Raw genomic sequence first — 18,943 nt, forward strand, 5'->3', positions numbered from 1 at the left:
AAGCCACTATATGGGTTACTTGCCCAGTGTCTGCAGCCCATATACTGAGGTTGAAAAGGAAAGCTTAGTCAATTTGAATGACAGGTTGTATACAAATTAATTCTTTCAATGGATTCTCAGCACCCATTAGATACAGATGAAATTGACTCACACTCACCAGTGCTCTGCAGGTTCTAGTCCTGTTACTGCATCAGCCTCCTGCCCCGCTGCACTCCAACATGCAGTCCTTCCTGCCTCTGAGCCTGCACATAGGCTAGAACATCATTCCCGGCTTGGCCACCACCCTTCCAAACCACTATCTTGTTCAATTCCTATAAAATGACATCAACTCTATCAGAAGATCAAAAGGGACATCAGCTAACAACCACTCTTAGTTCAACCTATGATTACTTTCCCCATGAGAGCCTTTCTTGACCCAGGAATGAGGTCATATTTACAAGTCATACACTCTTCTGACACCCTGCATTAGTTCACAGCATGTACCATCACTGCCATTAATTATTTGATTTACTCTATGCCTTCCCAATAGATTATAAAGACCAGGAGGACAGGAACCGAGTTTGTTTCTGCTTTGCTTTGGATCCACTGCCTACGATAATGCCTGACACATAGTAGCCACTCAATGAATATTTGCTCAGTTTATATTATTCCTGACGTAACGCTAAATGTCAAAGTATTATTGTAATTATCAGCCCATCTCGACACACTAATTCATGGTGAGAGTGAACCCAAATATTAGTTATTATGGTGAGCGTAAAAGAAAGTACACACATTTAAGGGCCAGGTAGATCTGGTTTCAAATATCACCCCTGTAACTTGCTTGTTTTATATACCTTGAACAAGAAAATAGTTCCTCTGAACCTCATTTTTCTCATCTATTTAGATTTTTTTAAGATTTTATTTTATTTTTAAGTAACCTTTAGACCCCAAGGACTAAGAGTCACACGCTCTACTGACTGAGCCAGCCCAGCGCCTCTATTAAATTAGGTTTAATGCCAGTTTTTCTCTCACAGTTCTTGTGAAGGTCTTTTTTTTTAATGCATAGAAGGCACTTATTATAGCCCTTTATATATTACAAACATTAAGTAGAAATGCCTTTATATTAAAAGGAATTATAGCTCCTATCTCTAACCTGTCTACAATAAACTATGTCACTGAGATCATAAACAACATGAGGCTAGTGATTGGAATGAAGAGGAAGTTGGTCTCTATCATGGAAGACTAAAAAATAACATATTTTCTAAAAATTCCCATTCACTCATTCATTTGGGAATGCCTAAAGATGAACTCTTCTTGATGAAATAATTGTATTCAAATCAGTTCTTTTCACTGAGGTAGAACTTGAGTAATGCAGACATTTTAAAAGTCATTGTAAGGAATGATAGAAAGTGTCACTCAATTAGGAGTGTTTATATTTATACTTAGAGTGTTCTTTAGGCCTTAAGGGGCAGTATAGGATGAGGTAGAAAGCTTTGGAGTTGGACCTGGAATCAAAGGTCATACGCACTGCTCATTAGGTCACCTTGACAACATTACCACAAGTTTCTGGGTTCAGGTGATTCTTCGACAAAATAAGGATAATACACTTGGCTCCACAGAACTGAGGTAAAACTGAAATAAAATTATATGCTAAGCGTCTAACATGGTATATGGTACACAATCAATGTTCTAGAAAATGGCAGCTGAAAGTAAACTCTACCTCGAACTTCACTTTCTTCAAGGCATTTTAAAGTCTGCTTGCTCCCGAACTCTTTTCCTTTTAATGAAATTCCTATAATGTGATATTAACCCCATGGGATGATCAAAAGGAACATGTCTGACATATAGTACATAAGCGGTTCAAGAAGGAAATTAAACCATTTACTGTGTGTATAATTAGAAATAATATCAGTAGCTTATGATACTATCACAAGATAATGTCATAAGAAAATCATTTCCCGGGCGTCTGGGTAGCTCAGTTGGTTAAGCAACTGCCTTCGGCTCAGGTCATGATCCTGGAGTCCCGGGATCGAGTCCCCCATCGGGCTCCCTGCTCAGCGGGGAGTCTGCGTCTCCCTCTGACCCTCCACCCCCGCTCATGTGCTCTCTAATAAATAAATAAAATCTTAAGAAAAAAAAAAAAGAAAATCATTTCCCGCTGCTAGACAAACTTCAAAGTAAAGCGGAAGGACTGGTAGTGAGTTGGGGAGGAGGGAGAGAAAACAAAAATAGAATTTTAGAAGGATGAAAGAAAAAATAAGATCTTGATGTTCCCTTCAAAAATATCTTTCTTCCTGGGCGCCTGGGTGGATCAGTCAGTTAAGCCTCTGACTCTTGATTCCGACCCAGGTCATGATCTCAGGATTGTGAGACTGAGCTCTGAGCCAGGCTCTGCGCTGGACTTGGAGCCTGCTCAAGATTCTCTCTCTCCCTCTCCACCCTTCTTGCTCCCTCTCTTAAAAAGCTTTCTTCCTAGAAGACACGGTAATCTTGGAAATGGAACCATGGCTTTATAAGAGAATAAAACATTTACTGATTATTCCTTCTAGAGATAGTTCATGCTGCTCTCTCCACAGTTCCATATCTATATACTCTTTAGACATATTTCATCAAAGGCTAACAAGGAAATACAGTGTTTTACAGCCTACAGTCCTCCCGATGACCTACTATCAGCCTTCTCCAAGGGACTGCTTGGGGGGCTTAACTTGCCCTCATTCTCAGCAGTGTGCTTTCTTGGCATGTTAGCTCAGAAAATAGATTTTCAAATCTGGTTGGTTTCCTTTAATGCACTTGCTATATTCAATATTTAGTAAGTCCCTACACTATGATACTCCCTACACCACGATACACTCTAAACTTCTTTACATGCATTACCTCCTTAAGGTTGACTACCATCTCATGAGATGTTTACTGTTTTATCCTTTTTTTATGGATGAAGATACTTAGACTTGAGCAGTTGAGTCACTTTCTCAAAGTCTCTCAGTGGAAAGTGAAAAGGTCAAAGTTCCAACTTAGAGCGGTCAGATTCTGTATGACCCATGTTTTTTCCTACATATGCTTAATAGTGCTTCGTGTTTGGTTTCACATAAACTTTTTGTTTAGCTTGCTTCAATCTATGACAAACAGCCCTGAATCCTTCTGAGGTAAAATAAGAATAGACAATCATACTCACTTAATAAATAAAACATAATAATACAAGGTTTCCACCACTCACCAAATAAAATGTAATCTTGAGTGCAACTTGATCATCTGCATCAACCAGGCAGTTGAACCATAGTGTAATCTGCTTGTTAAAGCAGAGGTTCTGATGGACTGCTCTTCTGAAAGAATATAAAAGGCCTTTGGCTTTTCATTTGGAATTAAAGCTAGGGAGATGTGTCCATACACTTTATCATGGTACAGATTATAGAACTAGTGTTTCTGCCCTGGGCTGCGTTTTGAGGGATGTGTTTAGATCTGTCATTACTGCTGTTGGATGTTCAGGACAGAAAGCGAGAAAGAAACCATGCCAGGTTGAGTTCAAAACAATTACACCTTTATTGTGAGCCACGGCTCTTTGGTGGGGTGTTATCTGAATTGAGTTTTGTCTTATGAAAACACACACATGTGTGTGTGCATATATGTACATGTTTGGGGCTAGCTGCACATCATGGGTTAAATGACTGAAATATTTTCATCCACAGCAGATAGGTATAAACCTATTAAAGCTACACAGATACTAGCATCTTTTAAATTTTAATTACCCAAACAGCTGTCAATGTTGACAGCTATGACACCTGCCAAGAGAAAATGGTATCTCCGGATGCAGGGTCACCAAGCCCAATTCCAGCAGAGCAATAATGCAGTCGGGGGGTCTATTTTTAGAGCAAGTATTTTTAAATTAAAGAACATTTAAATAAACTATATAACTGAATAGGAAATCAGAGGAAAAGGTACACTGTTAACTCAACACCCTAATTCTTCACAGAACCAATCTGTAGTGAAAGAATCTAATTCCCATTCATGGCATGGGACAAAATTAGAGAACTCAGCTTTTATGCCTGCTGACCTTGGCTCCTAGTGCCCCTTAATGTTATTAGCTCTCAGGGTCATGGTGGCAAAGTTAGGAGATATCACTGCTAATAAAAAATTTCCACACTCAGGTAGAAATAAAACTATTCCCTTCTTTCACCTCAAGCATAGTCACCTTGCACTCATTATTTCAGATAGTTTCCTATAATCTCCTTATCTCTAGATCTGGCATGAATCCAACTGCAGAGGACAACCTATGAAAAATGAAGGAACGAGCTTCCTCATTTATTAAATTAAGTCGATGAGAGTTTTCATCTGGCGAAGGGTCACTGAAAGGAGAGAATCCAGGCTGTTAATTTCAAGGGGAAGATTGCTCTCAGAACATCCCACTAGAAAGAAGATAAAAACACTGACATACTGCAATTAGTGCAGAGGCTCTCCTAGTGTACGTGGAGAAACACCACGTTTCCTGAACTTTCCATTGTCATTATCCTTTGGAAAGAATCAAAAAGGAGGTGCCCGTGAACTCATGGGCAAGTTATGAACTAGTTTATGCTGTGATTTTCAGCTCTACTTCCTAACATGATTTATTGGGTGCACCTTTATTTCACCAGATGTTTCACTAAATTGATCCACTTATACAGATGAAATGACCCATCATGTCAGAAGATTGACCAACTGTTCCAATGGATTGATTAATTGTTCCAGTAGCATGACAATTTAGCTTGACTGAAAGACTTGGCTTCTGCACATGCAGAATTCTGAGTGTGAGATCCAAATGAAAAACAGTAGGCTTCAACAGACAAAAAGTCTGAGGGCCTAAGCAGGCATTTCAGAGAAGAGGAAACTGGCTAATAAACATAATCTCAAACTCATTAGCAATCAAAAACAATAAGAAATGAAACCTTAACAAATACCAATATTCACTAGTCAAGTTAGCAGACAGACTGATGAAAAAATAATTCATATCCTTTGACCCAGTAATTCCACTGTGAGTACGGTCTCTTCAGAGAACAATCCTTAATATGGAAAACAGAATGGGCACTAAGACATTTATTGCATTAGTTAGGATTATGAAAATTTAAAAGCTGAAATGTCCAAAAGTGCATAAAAGGCTAAGAAGACTATTGTAAATGCTCAAAATAGAATATGCAGCTATTTTCTTAAAATGTTTATGAAATATTTATAAATTAATACATACATAAAATCTATATTCTCTACACTATGCAGTGTATATGTTTGGTAGCGTCTGTTCACCACATGGCTTTGTAACATAAGTCTTTGGCCCTGCTATTTATCGTGTTCTTTTCATATCTTTTGGAAGCGTCCTTTTGATAAACACACTGCTGCCTTTTACTTGCTAGAATGGCAATTATGATTACTTTGGATGCATTTATGCTTGTCACCCATCAGGCATCAAATGATTCTCTAAGTACCCCTAGAATCTATGTGCTTCTCAAGTCTTTTACAGTGTAACAATCCTTTAAATAGCAGATTTTTACTGCTAAATTAAATTTAAAATTCAATTACCATAAATAAGGAATAACACATCTGCATCTGCACATTTTTCTCACTGAGCTCAGAGTATAACAACATCATTTCTTATTTTCTTGATGGTTGTTGTCATTTCCCAGTGAAGATTGACCATACATTTGAGCAGAAAGTTAAATGTTACTTCCAAATACGGTATTAAGCCTCAAGGGTTGTCTCTTAGAACCAACCACCACACCCCTGGAATTTTGGTGTCCTAACAAGTCGTGGTGATCCAATTGGCTATCAGCAAACAAAAAATCTGACCTGTTGTGTGCGACCCTGAAGACCGTCACCACAGTGTAACCTACCCACAGTCCGGCCTTCTTCCCTAATTGCTTCCTCACACAAGAGAAACTACTTAAAATACCAAGATACCCAATGTCTTATTGTCCTTTCTTACACCATATTCCTCATTGTGGAATGCCTCCTATCTTCCACAACAATATTCCATAAGGAATAAGGACACCATATATTTCTTGGGGCTTCTTATGTGCCAGGAAGTTTTAAAGTCACTTGGGATGTATCTTCACACAAAATAAACAAAGACCCCTGCCCTCACTGGCATTTGCATCCTAGAGCAGGGGAGACAGACAATAAAGAAGGACTGAGTAGATGATACAGAGTATCAGAACGGAGTAAATGCTAATTAAAAAAAGAAAGGAAAAGCAGAACAGGGCACAGGAGATACAATGTAAGCTGTAAAGAAAACGTAGACTCTAAATTAGCACACAAATATGGGTTGCAAATGTCTGTCCTTTATAGAAAAGAGGTAAATTCATTTTCAGGCAAGCTAAGTTGGTTTGTCCAAGATCACAGAGTTAGAGAGTTCAGTCCTAAGGACTAGATCTCAACTCTCCTGGAGGCTATTCCAGTGCTCTCCCATTGCTACTTCTGTGTTACATGGAGGTAAAGGGAATGGACTTGGGAATCAAAAGGACCAGAGTTCAAGCCCTGGCTCTGTCCCTTCGACAAGTTACTTAACTCTTTTGCCTAAAATGTTCCTATCTAGAAAATGAAGAGAATTACAGTATCTACAATTACAAACATGTACAAAGATAAAAAGAAATGATACACAGAAGGCATTTAAACAGTGTCTGAAATATCAGTACATGTTGAATGGTATTGTAGCTTTGTTTTTAAGTGTGATTAGAATGCCAAACACCTATATACTATAACAATGAACAGTAGGTCCTAGCTGCAACATTAACAATAAATGAGCATCTATTATATGCAAGTTTTTGTTGCTCAGACATCTGTTATTACACGATGAGCAGACTGGGACTTTTCAGGCCAGTGGCTATTTTATGTTTTTTATAGAAAGCGGACTCCTGGAGGGTTTCACTGGGGGAAAAAAAAAAATCAATACTGTTTAGTGACCTAAACCAGTCAGAGATCAAACAAAGCTGGAGGTCATGGTGGCAGATGAAATTCTCCTTCTTTAAACAATGAATTGACCTGGACACTAGTTCATCTTTGAGAAACATTGACTTTTCACAATATCCTCTAATTTGCTGGAAGAATAAATGCTTCAATTTCCTCCATAATATAGAAAATTATAGCAAGCCAGAGAACAGTATCCATTTTATAGGAAGAACATCTTTCTGAAATTTATCCAGGCCTTCAAGAAGAGAAATTTGAAATATATCTTAAAGTATATTTTCTATCCACAAACATACATCTGTGTTTTTTCATGTACTCCTCTGGCAGCGTAATATTTTCTTCTGGACCTGAAGCACCTTGAGGGAAGGACCCATGTCTTATCTAGTTCTTCCTTTTCCACAGTTCCCAACACAGTGTTCCACTCACAGCAGGAATGCAACTGATGTCTAGTCAACACGTGAATCAATACAGATCGGATGCCCTAGCTTATCCTTAGTTGCCAAGAAGAGTGCTGATATACCACAAAAAAGGAAATAGTTCTATACATTTCTGTATAAAGGCAGAAGCTAGGATAACAATGTCATAGATACTGGCAGACCCTAATAAACCCACCTCTCCTGTAGCATCTCTTTCCACTTCAACTTTGGGCTTGGCTCTAAGACTTGCTCTGAGGTAATGACATCAAATGTAATATAAGCAGAGCTTGATAAGCACTTACTTGCATGTTGGGGCTTGTCTTTCTGGAATGCTTCCTCTTGGAACCCAACCACCAGGCGGTAAGAAAGCCTGTCTAGCCTAATGATAAGGGAGAACAGAGACACGCCAGCCAATTAGCACCAATTGCCAGCCATGGGAATGAGGTTATCTTGGATGTTCCAGACTCTGATGAGCTCCAGTCTGATTGTAGCCTCCTGCATGATCCCAGCCAACGCCACAGGGAACAGAACCAATCACTGAGCCCAGACGGCCCTCAAATCATAAAAAATAATGAATCATTGTTTAAAGCCAGAACACCTTGGGCTGGTTCAAAGTATAATAATAGATAACTGAAATGTAAGTGAAAAGGTCACATGTTTAAGACCAGGACAAACATGTGTCCTAGACCCCCTCTGCCATCTGACAGTTCTGAGACCTTTTGGTCTATTGTAGACCCTATTAGTATTCCAATTTCTTTGTTTCTGTTGTAGAAAGACAGAACGGTGAGAATTAAATAAAATAATGCCATAGCTAGCAAGTACCCCCAAAATAGTTAGCTGCCACTGTGAGCATTACTAAGGTAATATAAATAATACAGACTTCATTTCTTTGTGGTGGTATTGATGCAAATCTCATTTGGTAGTCCAAGCCAAGCTGTCTATTATAACACTACTTCTCACCTTCTCCTTAATCTCTACCAGATTCACACATCAAGTGTTAGAAGAGTAAATGGAAAAACTTCTATTTTGGACTAGCCTCCTGACTGCCCTCCTGGCCTTCACTCTTGTCCCCTCACCATTGTCCCTCATCCACTCTGCAGCCAAAATGACCTATCCAAAGTCCTAAACCATTTCCCATCCCTCCCCAGCTTTAAATTTACCTATGGCCTAGCACTAAAACCTGAATAAATCCCAAAGCCCTTCATCTGGCCCAGAGTCCTACATGGACTTATCACTGTATTCCTATCTCATGGCATGACCTTCCCTTCCCCTCCGCAATGTCCTCTCCAGCTAGCCCAGTCAACTGCAAACACCCCAAGCTCATCCTGACTTGGGGCCCTGCCTCCATCATTCCTTCTACTTGGATAAGACGTTCACATGTCTTCCTGGCACTATTCAGAAGCCAACTCAGAAGCCAAGTCAGAGAAACTTCTATCAGCTAAAGCAACAGCCACCCACAGTCTTTCTACCACTAGTTGCTTTCAGTCACAACATCTACGTTTTGTTCTGTTTTCCTTTCTTCTTAGCTCTTAGAACTTGACAGAATATTCATTGTTTGTGTGTTTGCATGCTCATTGTCTGTCTTCCCTCTTGGAAAACCAAAGTCACATGAGAGCTAGGCTTCTGTCTTGTTCATTACGTGAGTCCCTTTGCCTACAGCAAAGGTTCACAAATTATAATCCACAGGCTTGTTTTTTTTTTTTTATGACACATGAGCAAAGAATGGCTTTTACATTTTTTCATGATTGGAAAAAGTCAAAAGAAAAACAGTACTACATGACATGTGAAAATTATGTCAAATTTAAATTACAGTGTCCATAAATAACATTTTCTTAGAACACAGCCACATTTATTGTCAATGGCTCCCACTGCTTTAAAATGGCAGGACTCAAGAGCTCCCACGGAGACCAGATGGCTCACAGAGCCTGAAGTATTTACTATTTGACTTTATACACACACACACACACACACACACACACACAGCTGACCATGGCCTAGTGTCTGACTAATCTATATGGTCCCAAGGAATTTTTTTTAAACAGGAAAAAATGTCCAACAGGGAAATTTCCCAGGACCCAGGTAACATCTGACCAAGAATACTTGTCCCCATGAAAAGCCAGTTAAGTACAAGTTTCTCACAAGGTTCTTGGAAGTCTTCCAGGTTCTTTACTCTTCTCCAGATGCACTGCATTTCTGTGAGGAGCAGAATGCTATGTCTGCATTCTCATCAAGTGTTCTAATTGATCCACACACAGTGGAAAGCTAAATGAACCGGAATGGAGATGTTTGGAAAAATTAAACACAGATTTCTTAATAAAGCTGAAAATAGCTTAATAAAGCTGAAAATAGGCTCCTGGCATCCCAAGGCGTGTTTATTTCTGTTTAAATAGATGACTCCCCATAGACTGTTATCAGCTCAGTGGGGATCCTAGGAGAGAAGTACTTTCCTCCTCCTGTGCATTTTAAGCTCTTTTCAGATGAAATCCAGCCAGAGACTATAAAAAGCATCTGTCAATCTGGATGAAAACAATAACCATGGTCAAGTAATGCTAATACTCTTAGCTGCCCATTTCTTGAGTGCTCTAAACAGACACCAAATAGTCTCATAGAAGGTGGAGAGGTTGACAAACAACGCTTTCTGCAGAAAGGTGGCTTCCTGGAAGATGATGATGAGAGTATCAGGTGGACCAGTGACAGGGTCATTCTCATTAGGAAGGTAGCTGTCGCTGCAGTGTGCTTCCTGACTTAAATCCAGCAGCAGGGGGAAGGTTTTGGCCATGGGCAAGTGTGGATGGCACGTGTCCTGCTACCACTGCAGACAAAGGGTGCCTAGAACTATGGCAAACCCCAGGCAGAGTCTGGAGCAATAAGGCATTGCCACTGGCAGCAGAAGGAGGGATGACAGAGAAGGTCCTAGATAAGACCTCAAAGGAATACCAAGCCCCTTTCCAGAGGGAGCAGGAGATCAAGATTGTATCAGAGCAGGGGGTTCACTCTAGAACTCAGCACCACAGAAGAGAAGATGATCTGTTTCCAGAGACTGACTTCACTATCAAGGAGGCACCTGAGAGGAGATGGAGGAAACAAGAAGTGTGCCAGAAAGAACAAAGTGATGAAACATGCTCACCGAGTGACTGACAGAAACACAAACAAGAAGAGAAAGGCTCTGAAGAAGCAGTAACTGGGCTGCGAAGTAGCTTAATAATAAACCTTCTTAATCTCAAGAATTAGAGCCAACTACGATTTGGGATCTAATCGGGTTAATTAATCAATGTAAAGGGTTTATCCTTCCCAAAAAAATCACTTCATAGACAAATCAGATGTTCACCTTAAATGTTGAAAATCCCACCTTATAGATAATCACGGCAAGTTTTTGTAGGTAAAATGAATTCAACAATAATTATATACAAAATAAGAAATGATGGGGGAGGGCACCTGGGGCTCAGTCGGTTAAGCATCTGCCTTCGGCTCAGGTCATGATCCCGGGGCCCTGGGATCGAGGCCGGCATCGGGCTCCCTACTCACTGGGGAGTCTGCTTCTCCCTCTCCCTCCACCTGCCACTCCCCCTGCTTGTGCGTGTGTGCTCTCTCTCTCTCTGTCAAATAAATAAATAAAATCTTAAAAATAAAGAGAGAGAGATGATGGGGGGAAAGTAAAAGCTTTAAATATCAGGTAATGGGCAGGTGAAGGCTAATGATGGCAGCTCTAGAAGCTGTATCTCTATGCTTACCCATATGCCATCCTCCTCGTCTCTTCTTCTCTCCCTCCCCTCCCCCCACTCACTCTTGGAGGCACAACTTACTCCGGGGAGCTTTCTGATGTCCCTTCTTGTGTGTTCTCACAGCATTCTGCTTATGCCACTACCGCAATACTCATTACGCTCCAATGTAATTGCCCGATGATTATTGATTCTCAGCCCTCAAGAGAAAGGACATGGATTCTCCAAGCTGCATCCTTAGAGGCTTGCACAGTGCCCGGCTCAAAGCAAGAAGTCAGTGTATGGTGATGAACATAACATAATAAAAATAAATAAATAAACTGTCTTATGAATAGGGAAAAAAAAAGTCAGTGGAGGACAAATGACATTGTGGAACAAGGGAATAAGAGAAAGAACAAATGAATGAAGTTACTAAGTAAACAAGGATCTTGCTGCTGGCAAGAATAAAATCGGGATCAAAATAACCTAATTCCATCACAGCAAGAATACCCTGAAAAGGATCAATCCCAGAGACTTTTCTTACCCTGGAGAAAACGAGTTCTTTGTAAGTCAGGCTTTCTAACATCTTTTTCTGATGCTTGGCATAAAGTTGATTTTTGGCATCATACCTCTTCACAGAAATTACATCTTTTATCAAGTTGAAAGATCAAAACAATATGAAGTATCTTAGGTGTGCTCTAGCCACAGCCTTAAATATAATTTCATTTCAAATTCTTTTCCATTTCTTTCCACAGTACTACTTGTATGCCCAGAAATCTCTACTTCTTCCTTTGCTATTAGAGATTTCTGCACAATAACTTCAAAATCTCTTTTATTTTCCACAGAATGTTCCATTTAAGAGATAAGCTAAATGCCTGAATAGGAAGCAACCCCAAATATAAGGAGAATGATTCCCCTTTTATCAATTAAAAGATACAAAAAAAAGAAAAATATTCTGGGCAAAGTTGAATAACTTTGAGAACCATATTAAATAGACATCTCTATATAACATTTGACTGGTTCAGTTATTATGCATAGTTGTACTAAATACATTACTTAATAGGTTATATGAAATAGATCAATTGAGAAATATTATTCTTTTTCCATGATATAAAGTAACTTCATTTAATCTCTTCCCATGCATCTTGACTTCAAGGTCCTCCCCAGAATAATCATTTTTCAAGTTCTCTAAAAGTTTCCAAACCTATCATCATCCCATCTGTCTAAGTTGTTTGAGAAAGCACCTTTTGAATCTATGTTCGATGCTTTCTTTGGAAATTTCAAATGAAGTCACAAGAATCCAACTGTATAATGTTAGGACTTCTTATTTTCTCATTTGTCTTAACAGGTAAATATTTGTGATCTCTACATGGTGACCAAAAACTGAACTGTGTTATTACGTGATTTTTAAAAGGTGTATACATAATAATATTCAATACTTGCAATTGTGAGAATACACTCCCAGGAATAATGACTAATTCTTTTTTGAGGGATTTTTTTTTTTTTTGCCCCCATTTAAATGTTATTCTCCAGATAAATTCTATAAAAATCCTAAACTGGCATAGCTCATGTCATTTTTTTTTTCCCTCCTCCAAATAGCTTCTTATTGTTCAAAACAAAAGAACTGAGAGAATACCTGGTAATATGAGAACATTTATACGGACTTGAATTTAAGGCAGTTCTTTTTTTTGTGAGGGATAGACAAGAGGGAAAATCCCTTATATTTGGACATATATGATACTCTCTCTCTCTTTTGTGGCAACATTCATTCACTTACATCTATTTTGCATGAAGTAGATTTGGCACTAAGTGTAGCAAACCAGATGTATAAGCTGATTAGAGCTCAGTCTAAAGTCTTCCCCCGTAGATATTGCTTTTATACTCAGGCTATGTTGGTTTTAAGCATTTGCAACAGTGGTAAAAAGACATTCCAATTTTTTTAATTGCTTTTGTAAAGAGCCATTTTTTTCCATTTTAAATATATCTACTTTCTTTTTTCTTTGTTTCTTGGAGCAATCATAAATGCAATATATGTGGCTTCCCATATCAGTGTAAGCAAATTCATTTTGATATAAAGAACACTTTAGTACTTTGAGTTCCCATGTAATTCAGATTGTCAGGGAAACTCCAAGGACCAAGTGCCTTCCTCCAAAAAATGTCTAGCTCTGTAATCAGCGTCCTGCAGATATTTTTCATATTCCCAACTGAGCCTATGGTAATATCTTTTTTTTTTTTTCAGCCCCTATAATAATCCAGAACTGGGTAAATTTCTTCAAAATTCTCCTATTTGCACAATATACTATTCTTTTTCTTTTGGTTTCCACTTCATACCACTATTTTAGATATTCTCATTTCAACAGCACATCATTTCTCTTCTAAGTTTTTGTCCCTGTCTGTCATTACCAAAAAGGAGTTATTTATCAATTTTTGAAATGCCACCTCTCTTCAACACTTGACACTTGGTTCAGGTACCAGATAGTCTCATTTACCTGGATATTCTGCCTTTCTCATCCTGGGCTTATATGTAAAATGAGTGAGCTCTCTAAAACTTTCTTTAAGTCTGTGAATCTGTGGAATTATTTTCCCAAGGAAAACATTGATCTATTGCTGAAACCTAATCCACCTAACAGTATGACAAATTCACACTGTACAAATCCTCATGACCACTTAAACACTGCATTCTAGATCCGCACTGCTAGAATTAGAACTCAAGCTTCACCTTCTGTTAGTTGTGTGACCTCAGACAATTTTCTGAACCTCTCTGTGCCTCAGTTTTCTCGTCTATAAAATGAGGATTACAATAATCATCATCTAATTGGCTTGACATGAGAATTAAATACATATAAAGCAGGAAGAATAATGCATGGCACAATATAAACACAAAAAATTATAATAGTTATAATCATTACCTTCCATCTAACTTGGTATATGTTTACTTAGTACCTACTATATGCAAGGCAGTATGCTGAGTCATTCAAGGTCCAGAACACTGGCTAAAATATGTTCCCTACCCTCAAGAAGTATACAATGTATTAAGGGTCAAGTCAAGTAGATGAACAATTAATACAAGACAAAATGTGAAATGAAAGAGTTCAAAAGTCCAATAAAAGGTTTATGTGAGTTCAGAAAGAATAAAGCGAGTATAGCTGGATAGGGATAATGAGAAACTTTTTCATAAAGAGTTGCTATTTGAACTTTACCTTGAATAAGGGGTAGACTTATAATAGGCAAAGACTGAGTTGGGAATGTACTTAATGAGAGAAACGGCACCATGTGGGAGGAAAAGGGAGTATCTAGATGAGTGAAGAGTATACGGTGGCTAGAACACATGGACTAACTAGGAAAAGCAAAACCCCTAGGAGTTGAAAGACAGCGTGGGCTAAAATTTTGGAGGCCCCTGAATACATTCCAAATTGAGGGAACCTGTGAGGGGGATTGAACAGACTAGCGGCAATCTAAACAAGGCTTTAAGGAGATTGATCTGATGCCAATATTGAAATGGAGGAATGAAGGAAAAGAATGTGAAGATGAAGAACCCAGTTTTTCCTCTTCTGTTTCGTTGTGGTTTGAGCAGCTTACGGTAAAACAAAATATAAGCAAATAGAATTAGTAAAAAAATTAAAATCAAGTAACAGAATAAGAAGAGAACATTTCATAGACAAAAAATGCTCATGGCTTTTTTTGGTGCTTCATAGTAGCCAAGATAATGGGGAACCTCTCAATGGATTACATATCTCACATAACCTGATAGAAGGACCCAAATTCGTGGTGAAAATCAAGTTCTCCTAGTCCTCAGTTCTGAGAGGAATCTTCTCTGTTGACCTTTTAAGCAGACTGTTTTCCCCCAAATTCAAACTGTCCCTTACAAGATTTTGCATCCCAGACCTTGAGGAAAGCTGAAGTCAGAATGTTAAAGCATCCTTCTATAAAAGCAAGTCTATGGGGGCACCTGGGTGGCTCAGTCATTAAGCGTCTGCCTTCGGCTCAGGTCATGATCCCAGGGTCCTGGGATCGAGCCCCGCATCAGGCTCCCTGCTCCGCGGGAAGCCTGCTTCTCCCTCTCCCACTCCCCCTGCTTGTGTTCCCTCTCTCGCTGTGTCTCTCTCTGTCAAATAAATAAATAAAATCTTTAAAAAAAAAAAAAAAAAAGCAAGTCTATGTATATAGATGGTGGTGGGGGCAGGTAATTATGGAGTGATGCAGTCTAGTTATCCAACTTTATATTGATCCTCACTGATATCAGAGTTTGAGATGAGTTAGACAACCTTTTTAATAGTCCTCAAGAAAGTATACTGATGAGAGAAATATCATCTGGTCACTCTACAAACTCATGACAAATAATTACTTGTTTTAAGCCACTAAGTTCTGAAGTGCATTCTTATGCAGCTGTAGACAACTAAGGCAACCTTAATTTTTATAATAATTTAACGAAGGAAAGTATCTCTTATTTTACGGATAAGCAAACTGGAGATCAGAGAGGTTAAGCAACTTATGCAGTGTCACAGAGCTCCTACTTGGAAGAGCTGAGATGAAAGGCAGCTATGGCACCTGAACGATTTGTAAGGCCATTAACTAACATAGAGCCATAATGAGGAGAAGTTAAAGAAAAATCAGACAATTTGTAGCTACTATTCTTTATAACATCAGAACTTTACATGAAGCAGAGTAAACTGATAAAGTCTGGGATAAAATTATCCAAAAAATGTTCAGAAATCTCAGGAAACAGAGGCAGCCTGCCAACCACCTGTTTTACCACCTTGAGGCCATTGGTGTTCTTTAGAGAGGAGCAGTCTTGTAAAGAAAGTTCATAGACTGAAGCCAGACAGGAATATTTTGCAACAGAGTAGTTCTTCCAGTTCTCTACTCCGCCTGTGAATTCAGGCCATTCTTTTTTTTTTTTTTACATTTCTTCCTATCTTCCTTCCACTAATACTGAGAGTGAGCATAAAGAGCTGTCCCTGCCCCAGGTCCTGAGGTTATAGTGGTGAACAACTCCATCATTCCAGTAGCCAAGGAACACATTGTATAGTGAGGTTGATGAGAAGGAAAGCATGTGATGATAACCAGGGAGATGCACACTGGGTAGGATATACAGAGAGCTCTGGGAGAACTGGGAGAGCTACGCCCCTCAATCTCAACAGGGAATGGAAAAAGAGTTAGTCAAGGAAGCTTCCCAAATGTAGTAATGATTAAGTTTAGTCTTCTAAGATGAAAAGGAGATCTCTCCTGAAGGGGAGAGCAACCAAGGCCACGTGCAAAGGTCTGACAGAGAAAGGATATGTGACTGTTTAACAATGAACTCTGTCTGCACTCTCTTTGGAGTGCCATACTTTGTTGTTACTAGGGTGAAGAAGAGAAAGGATGGAAATAGTGAACCTGGGGAAGGACGCAGATCTCAGAACATGGGAGGTCTCCCACGCTATGTTCAGCTGACCTTCTCCTAAGGCCAAAGGGAAGCTGCTGAATGAGAGGCTTTAAGTAGGGCAGTGACAAGATCCTATTTTCTTTTCGGAAAGATCTTACTGAGGGCATTGCAGAAAATAGATTTAAGGGAGCTAAACTATAGGAAGGACACAAGTTAGAAATAACAGAAATTGTTAAGTTACCAATAATGAAAAAGGCTAACGAGAAAGGAGGGGTCAGAGAGTAAGAAGAGAGGTAACTGGATTCAAGAAATACAAAAGTAGAGAAATAAGGGGCTTGATGGATAAATAGGTAGGATTTGGTCCCCTTGCTGAATGTGAGTTATAAACCCGTTATATAAACGAAGTAACCTATCCAGTAAGTTCCAATGACAGTAATTAATTTAATTTGCCCAATTCTCCTCAGAATTATCTTTTAGAATGGTATAAAAGGGACAATAATGAATAATCTCTAGACACAGCAAGCACTTATCATGTGAAAGGTACAGAGCTACAGCTCTGTATTTTCTCACTCAGTCCTCCCAATGACCCTAAGAGGTAGGTATGATGATTATCTCACTTTAAGAAATAAGAGGCAGTACATGGCAGATCATTCATTTTTGGGGTGATTCAATAAACATATATTATTTTGCTTATATCAATCACTACGCTAGGGGCTACATAGGACAAGGGAATAGATTACATGGCATTTGCCCAAAAATGCTCATAGCTGAGATGCCTGGGTGGCTCAGTCAGTTAAGCATCTGCCTTTGGCTCAGGTCATGATCCCAGGGTCATGAGATTCTGTCCCGCCATACTAGCCAGATTTCTCTGCAGGCTGATTTGCTGAATTTTAATGACCCAGATTAAGAGAAAATCAGTGTTCCAGGTTCTGAGAAAGCCTCAGGACTCTACACAAACAGCTCTGATTTACTCAGTGTATCATATCATAGCGAAGTGTGAACTGTGGATTCAAATGGAGAAGAATTCCTCAATACGTATACAACACAATAGATTTGGCTAATTTAAACAAGCAATGCTTATGGCATTCATGACGTTTTAATAGAAAAAATCAGATTTGATTTACTTCTCCTGTCTCTTCTGAGTTGGAACAGGAGCTAGTTTATTCCAGAGTCCACATTAGCCGAGCTGGCTGGAGTTTCTAAGGGAGAAGAGGAAGGTAAAGAGTGGGAGAGACTTGGGGGATAGCTCAGCCTCCAAGGCACTGACCATTTAATTGACAGTACTGACGTGGCTTATTATATTTTGAATGATGTCCAATGTGGTACTCTGGCCTCCAATGTCTGGAGTATGGACATCTTTCTTCTCCATGGATGCCAAGACGGCAGTGCGAATGGAGGTGGCATAGGAGTGGAGCTTGAGGTAATCCAGCATAATACAGCTTGCCAGCAGCACAGCAGTAGGGTTAGCCATATTCTTATTGGCTAAATTTCTGCCTGATTGCCTTGAGGCTGTTTCAAACACTGCGTATGTATGGCCATAGTTCGCACCAGGCACAAGGCCCGCTCCCCCAACCAACCCTGTGCAGACATTGTTGACAATGTTGCCATAAAGATTGGGCATCACCATGACATCAAACTGCTGGGGCTGGGATACCAGCTGCATGGTGGTGTTACCCACAATCATGCCCTCAAAGGTGAGCTGAGGATAGCGGGAGGCCACTTCCCTGCAACACTGGAGGAAGAGACCATCTCCCAGTTTCACGATGTTGGCCTTGTGCACAGCCGTCACTTTCTTGCACCCCATCTCTTGGGCCAGCTGGAAGGCGTATTCAGCAATGTGCAAAGACTTGGTCTTGGTAATGATCTTCAGGCTCTCAATCACTCCTTTCACACTCTTGTGCTCCAGGTTGCTATATTCACCCTCTGTGTTTTCCCGAACAACTAAGATGTCTACGTCCTCGTGCCGGGTCTCCATGCCTGGCAGACTTTTAAAATGGATTGCGTTGGCATAGAGATCTAGAGTGGTGTGAAACATGTTGTTACGGGATTTGTGAGATGGTGGCAGGTTGTGGTCGGTTTCAATGCTGCCCTTCAAAGCCACACGGTTTCGGCAGACTGCCATGATGGCATTGCGAATGTCCTCTTCACCAGAAGTGGAGTTAACCATCACCTCCTCAAAGTCCACAGGCACACATGCATGTCTGAACACAGTCTTGACATGCAGCATAAGTTCAGGTCCAATGCCATCCCCAGGAATCAGAGTCACAGTTGTCACCCACCATACTTGGCTGATGGAGGAATACTGTGTTTAAAAGAGAAGCTCCTCAGTGAGGTCTCAGGGCCAAATAAAATCTCCCAAGAAGGGCAGAGAGTAGAAGGTCGCAACACGGCCTTCACAGAGCAACTGGCAGCTGTCAGCATCTTCAGTGCCATGATCATGAAGCAGAAGGTAATTTATGTAAAAATATGCATTCTTCCTCTTGTTTTGAATCGGCTTCTTTTGGTGGAATTCTAGGTCCATAATTCTTGCTAGGTCACAACCATCTCTCCTTCCTTGTATT

General features: G+C 39.7%; 2 protein-coding genes across 4 annotated transcripts in view; both read right to left on the bottom strand.

Annotated features, from left to right (window-relative positions):
* NELL1 (neural EGFL like 1) overlaps positions 1 to 18,943 on the bottom strand; it is an 805,269-nt gene that overhangs the window by 253,723 nt on the left and 532,603 nt on the right. The window lies entirely within an intron of this gene.
* On the bottom strand, positions 17,653 to 18,815 carry LOC110576401 (isocitrate dehydrogenase [NAD] subunit gamma, mitochondrial-like). The gene is given in 2 exon segments (XM_021685613.1): positions 17,653 to 18,656; positions 18,659 to 18,815. Coding segments are annotated over 2 exon segments (1,161 nt in total).

This window comes from Neomonachus schauinslandi, chromosome 11, assembly GCF_002201575.2.
Source record: "Neomonachus schauinslandi chromosome 11, ASM220157v2, whole genome shotgun sequence".
Lineage (NCBI taxonomy): Eukaryota > Metazoa > Chordata > Mammalia > Carnivora > Phocidae > Neomonachus > Neomonachus schauinslandi.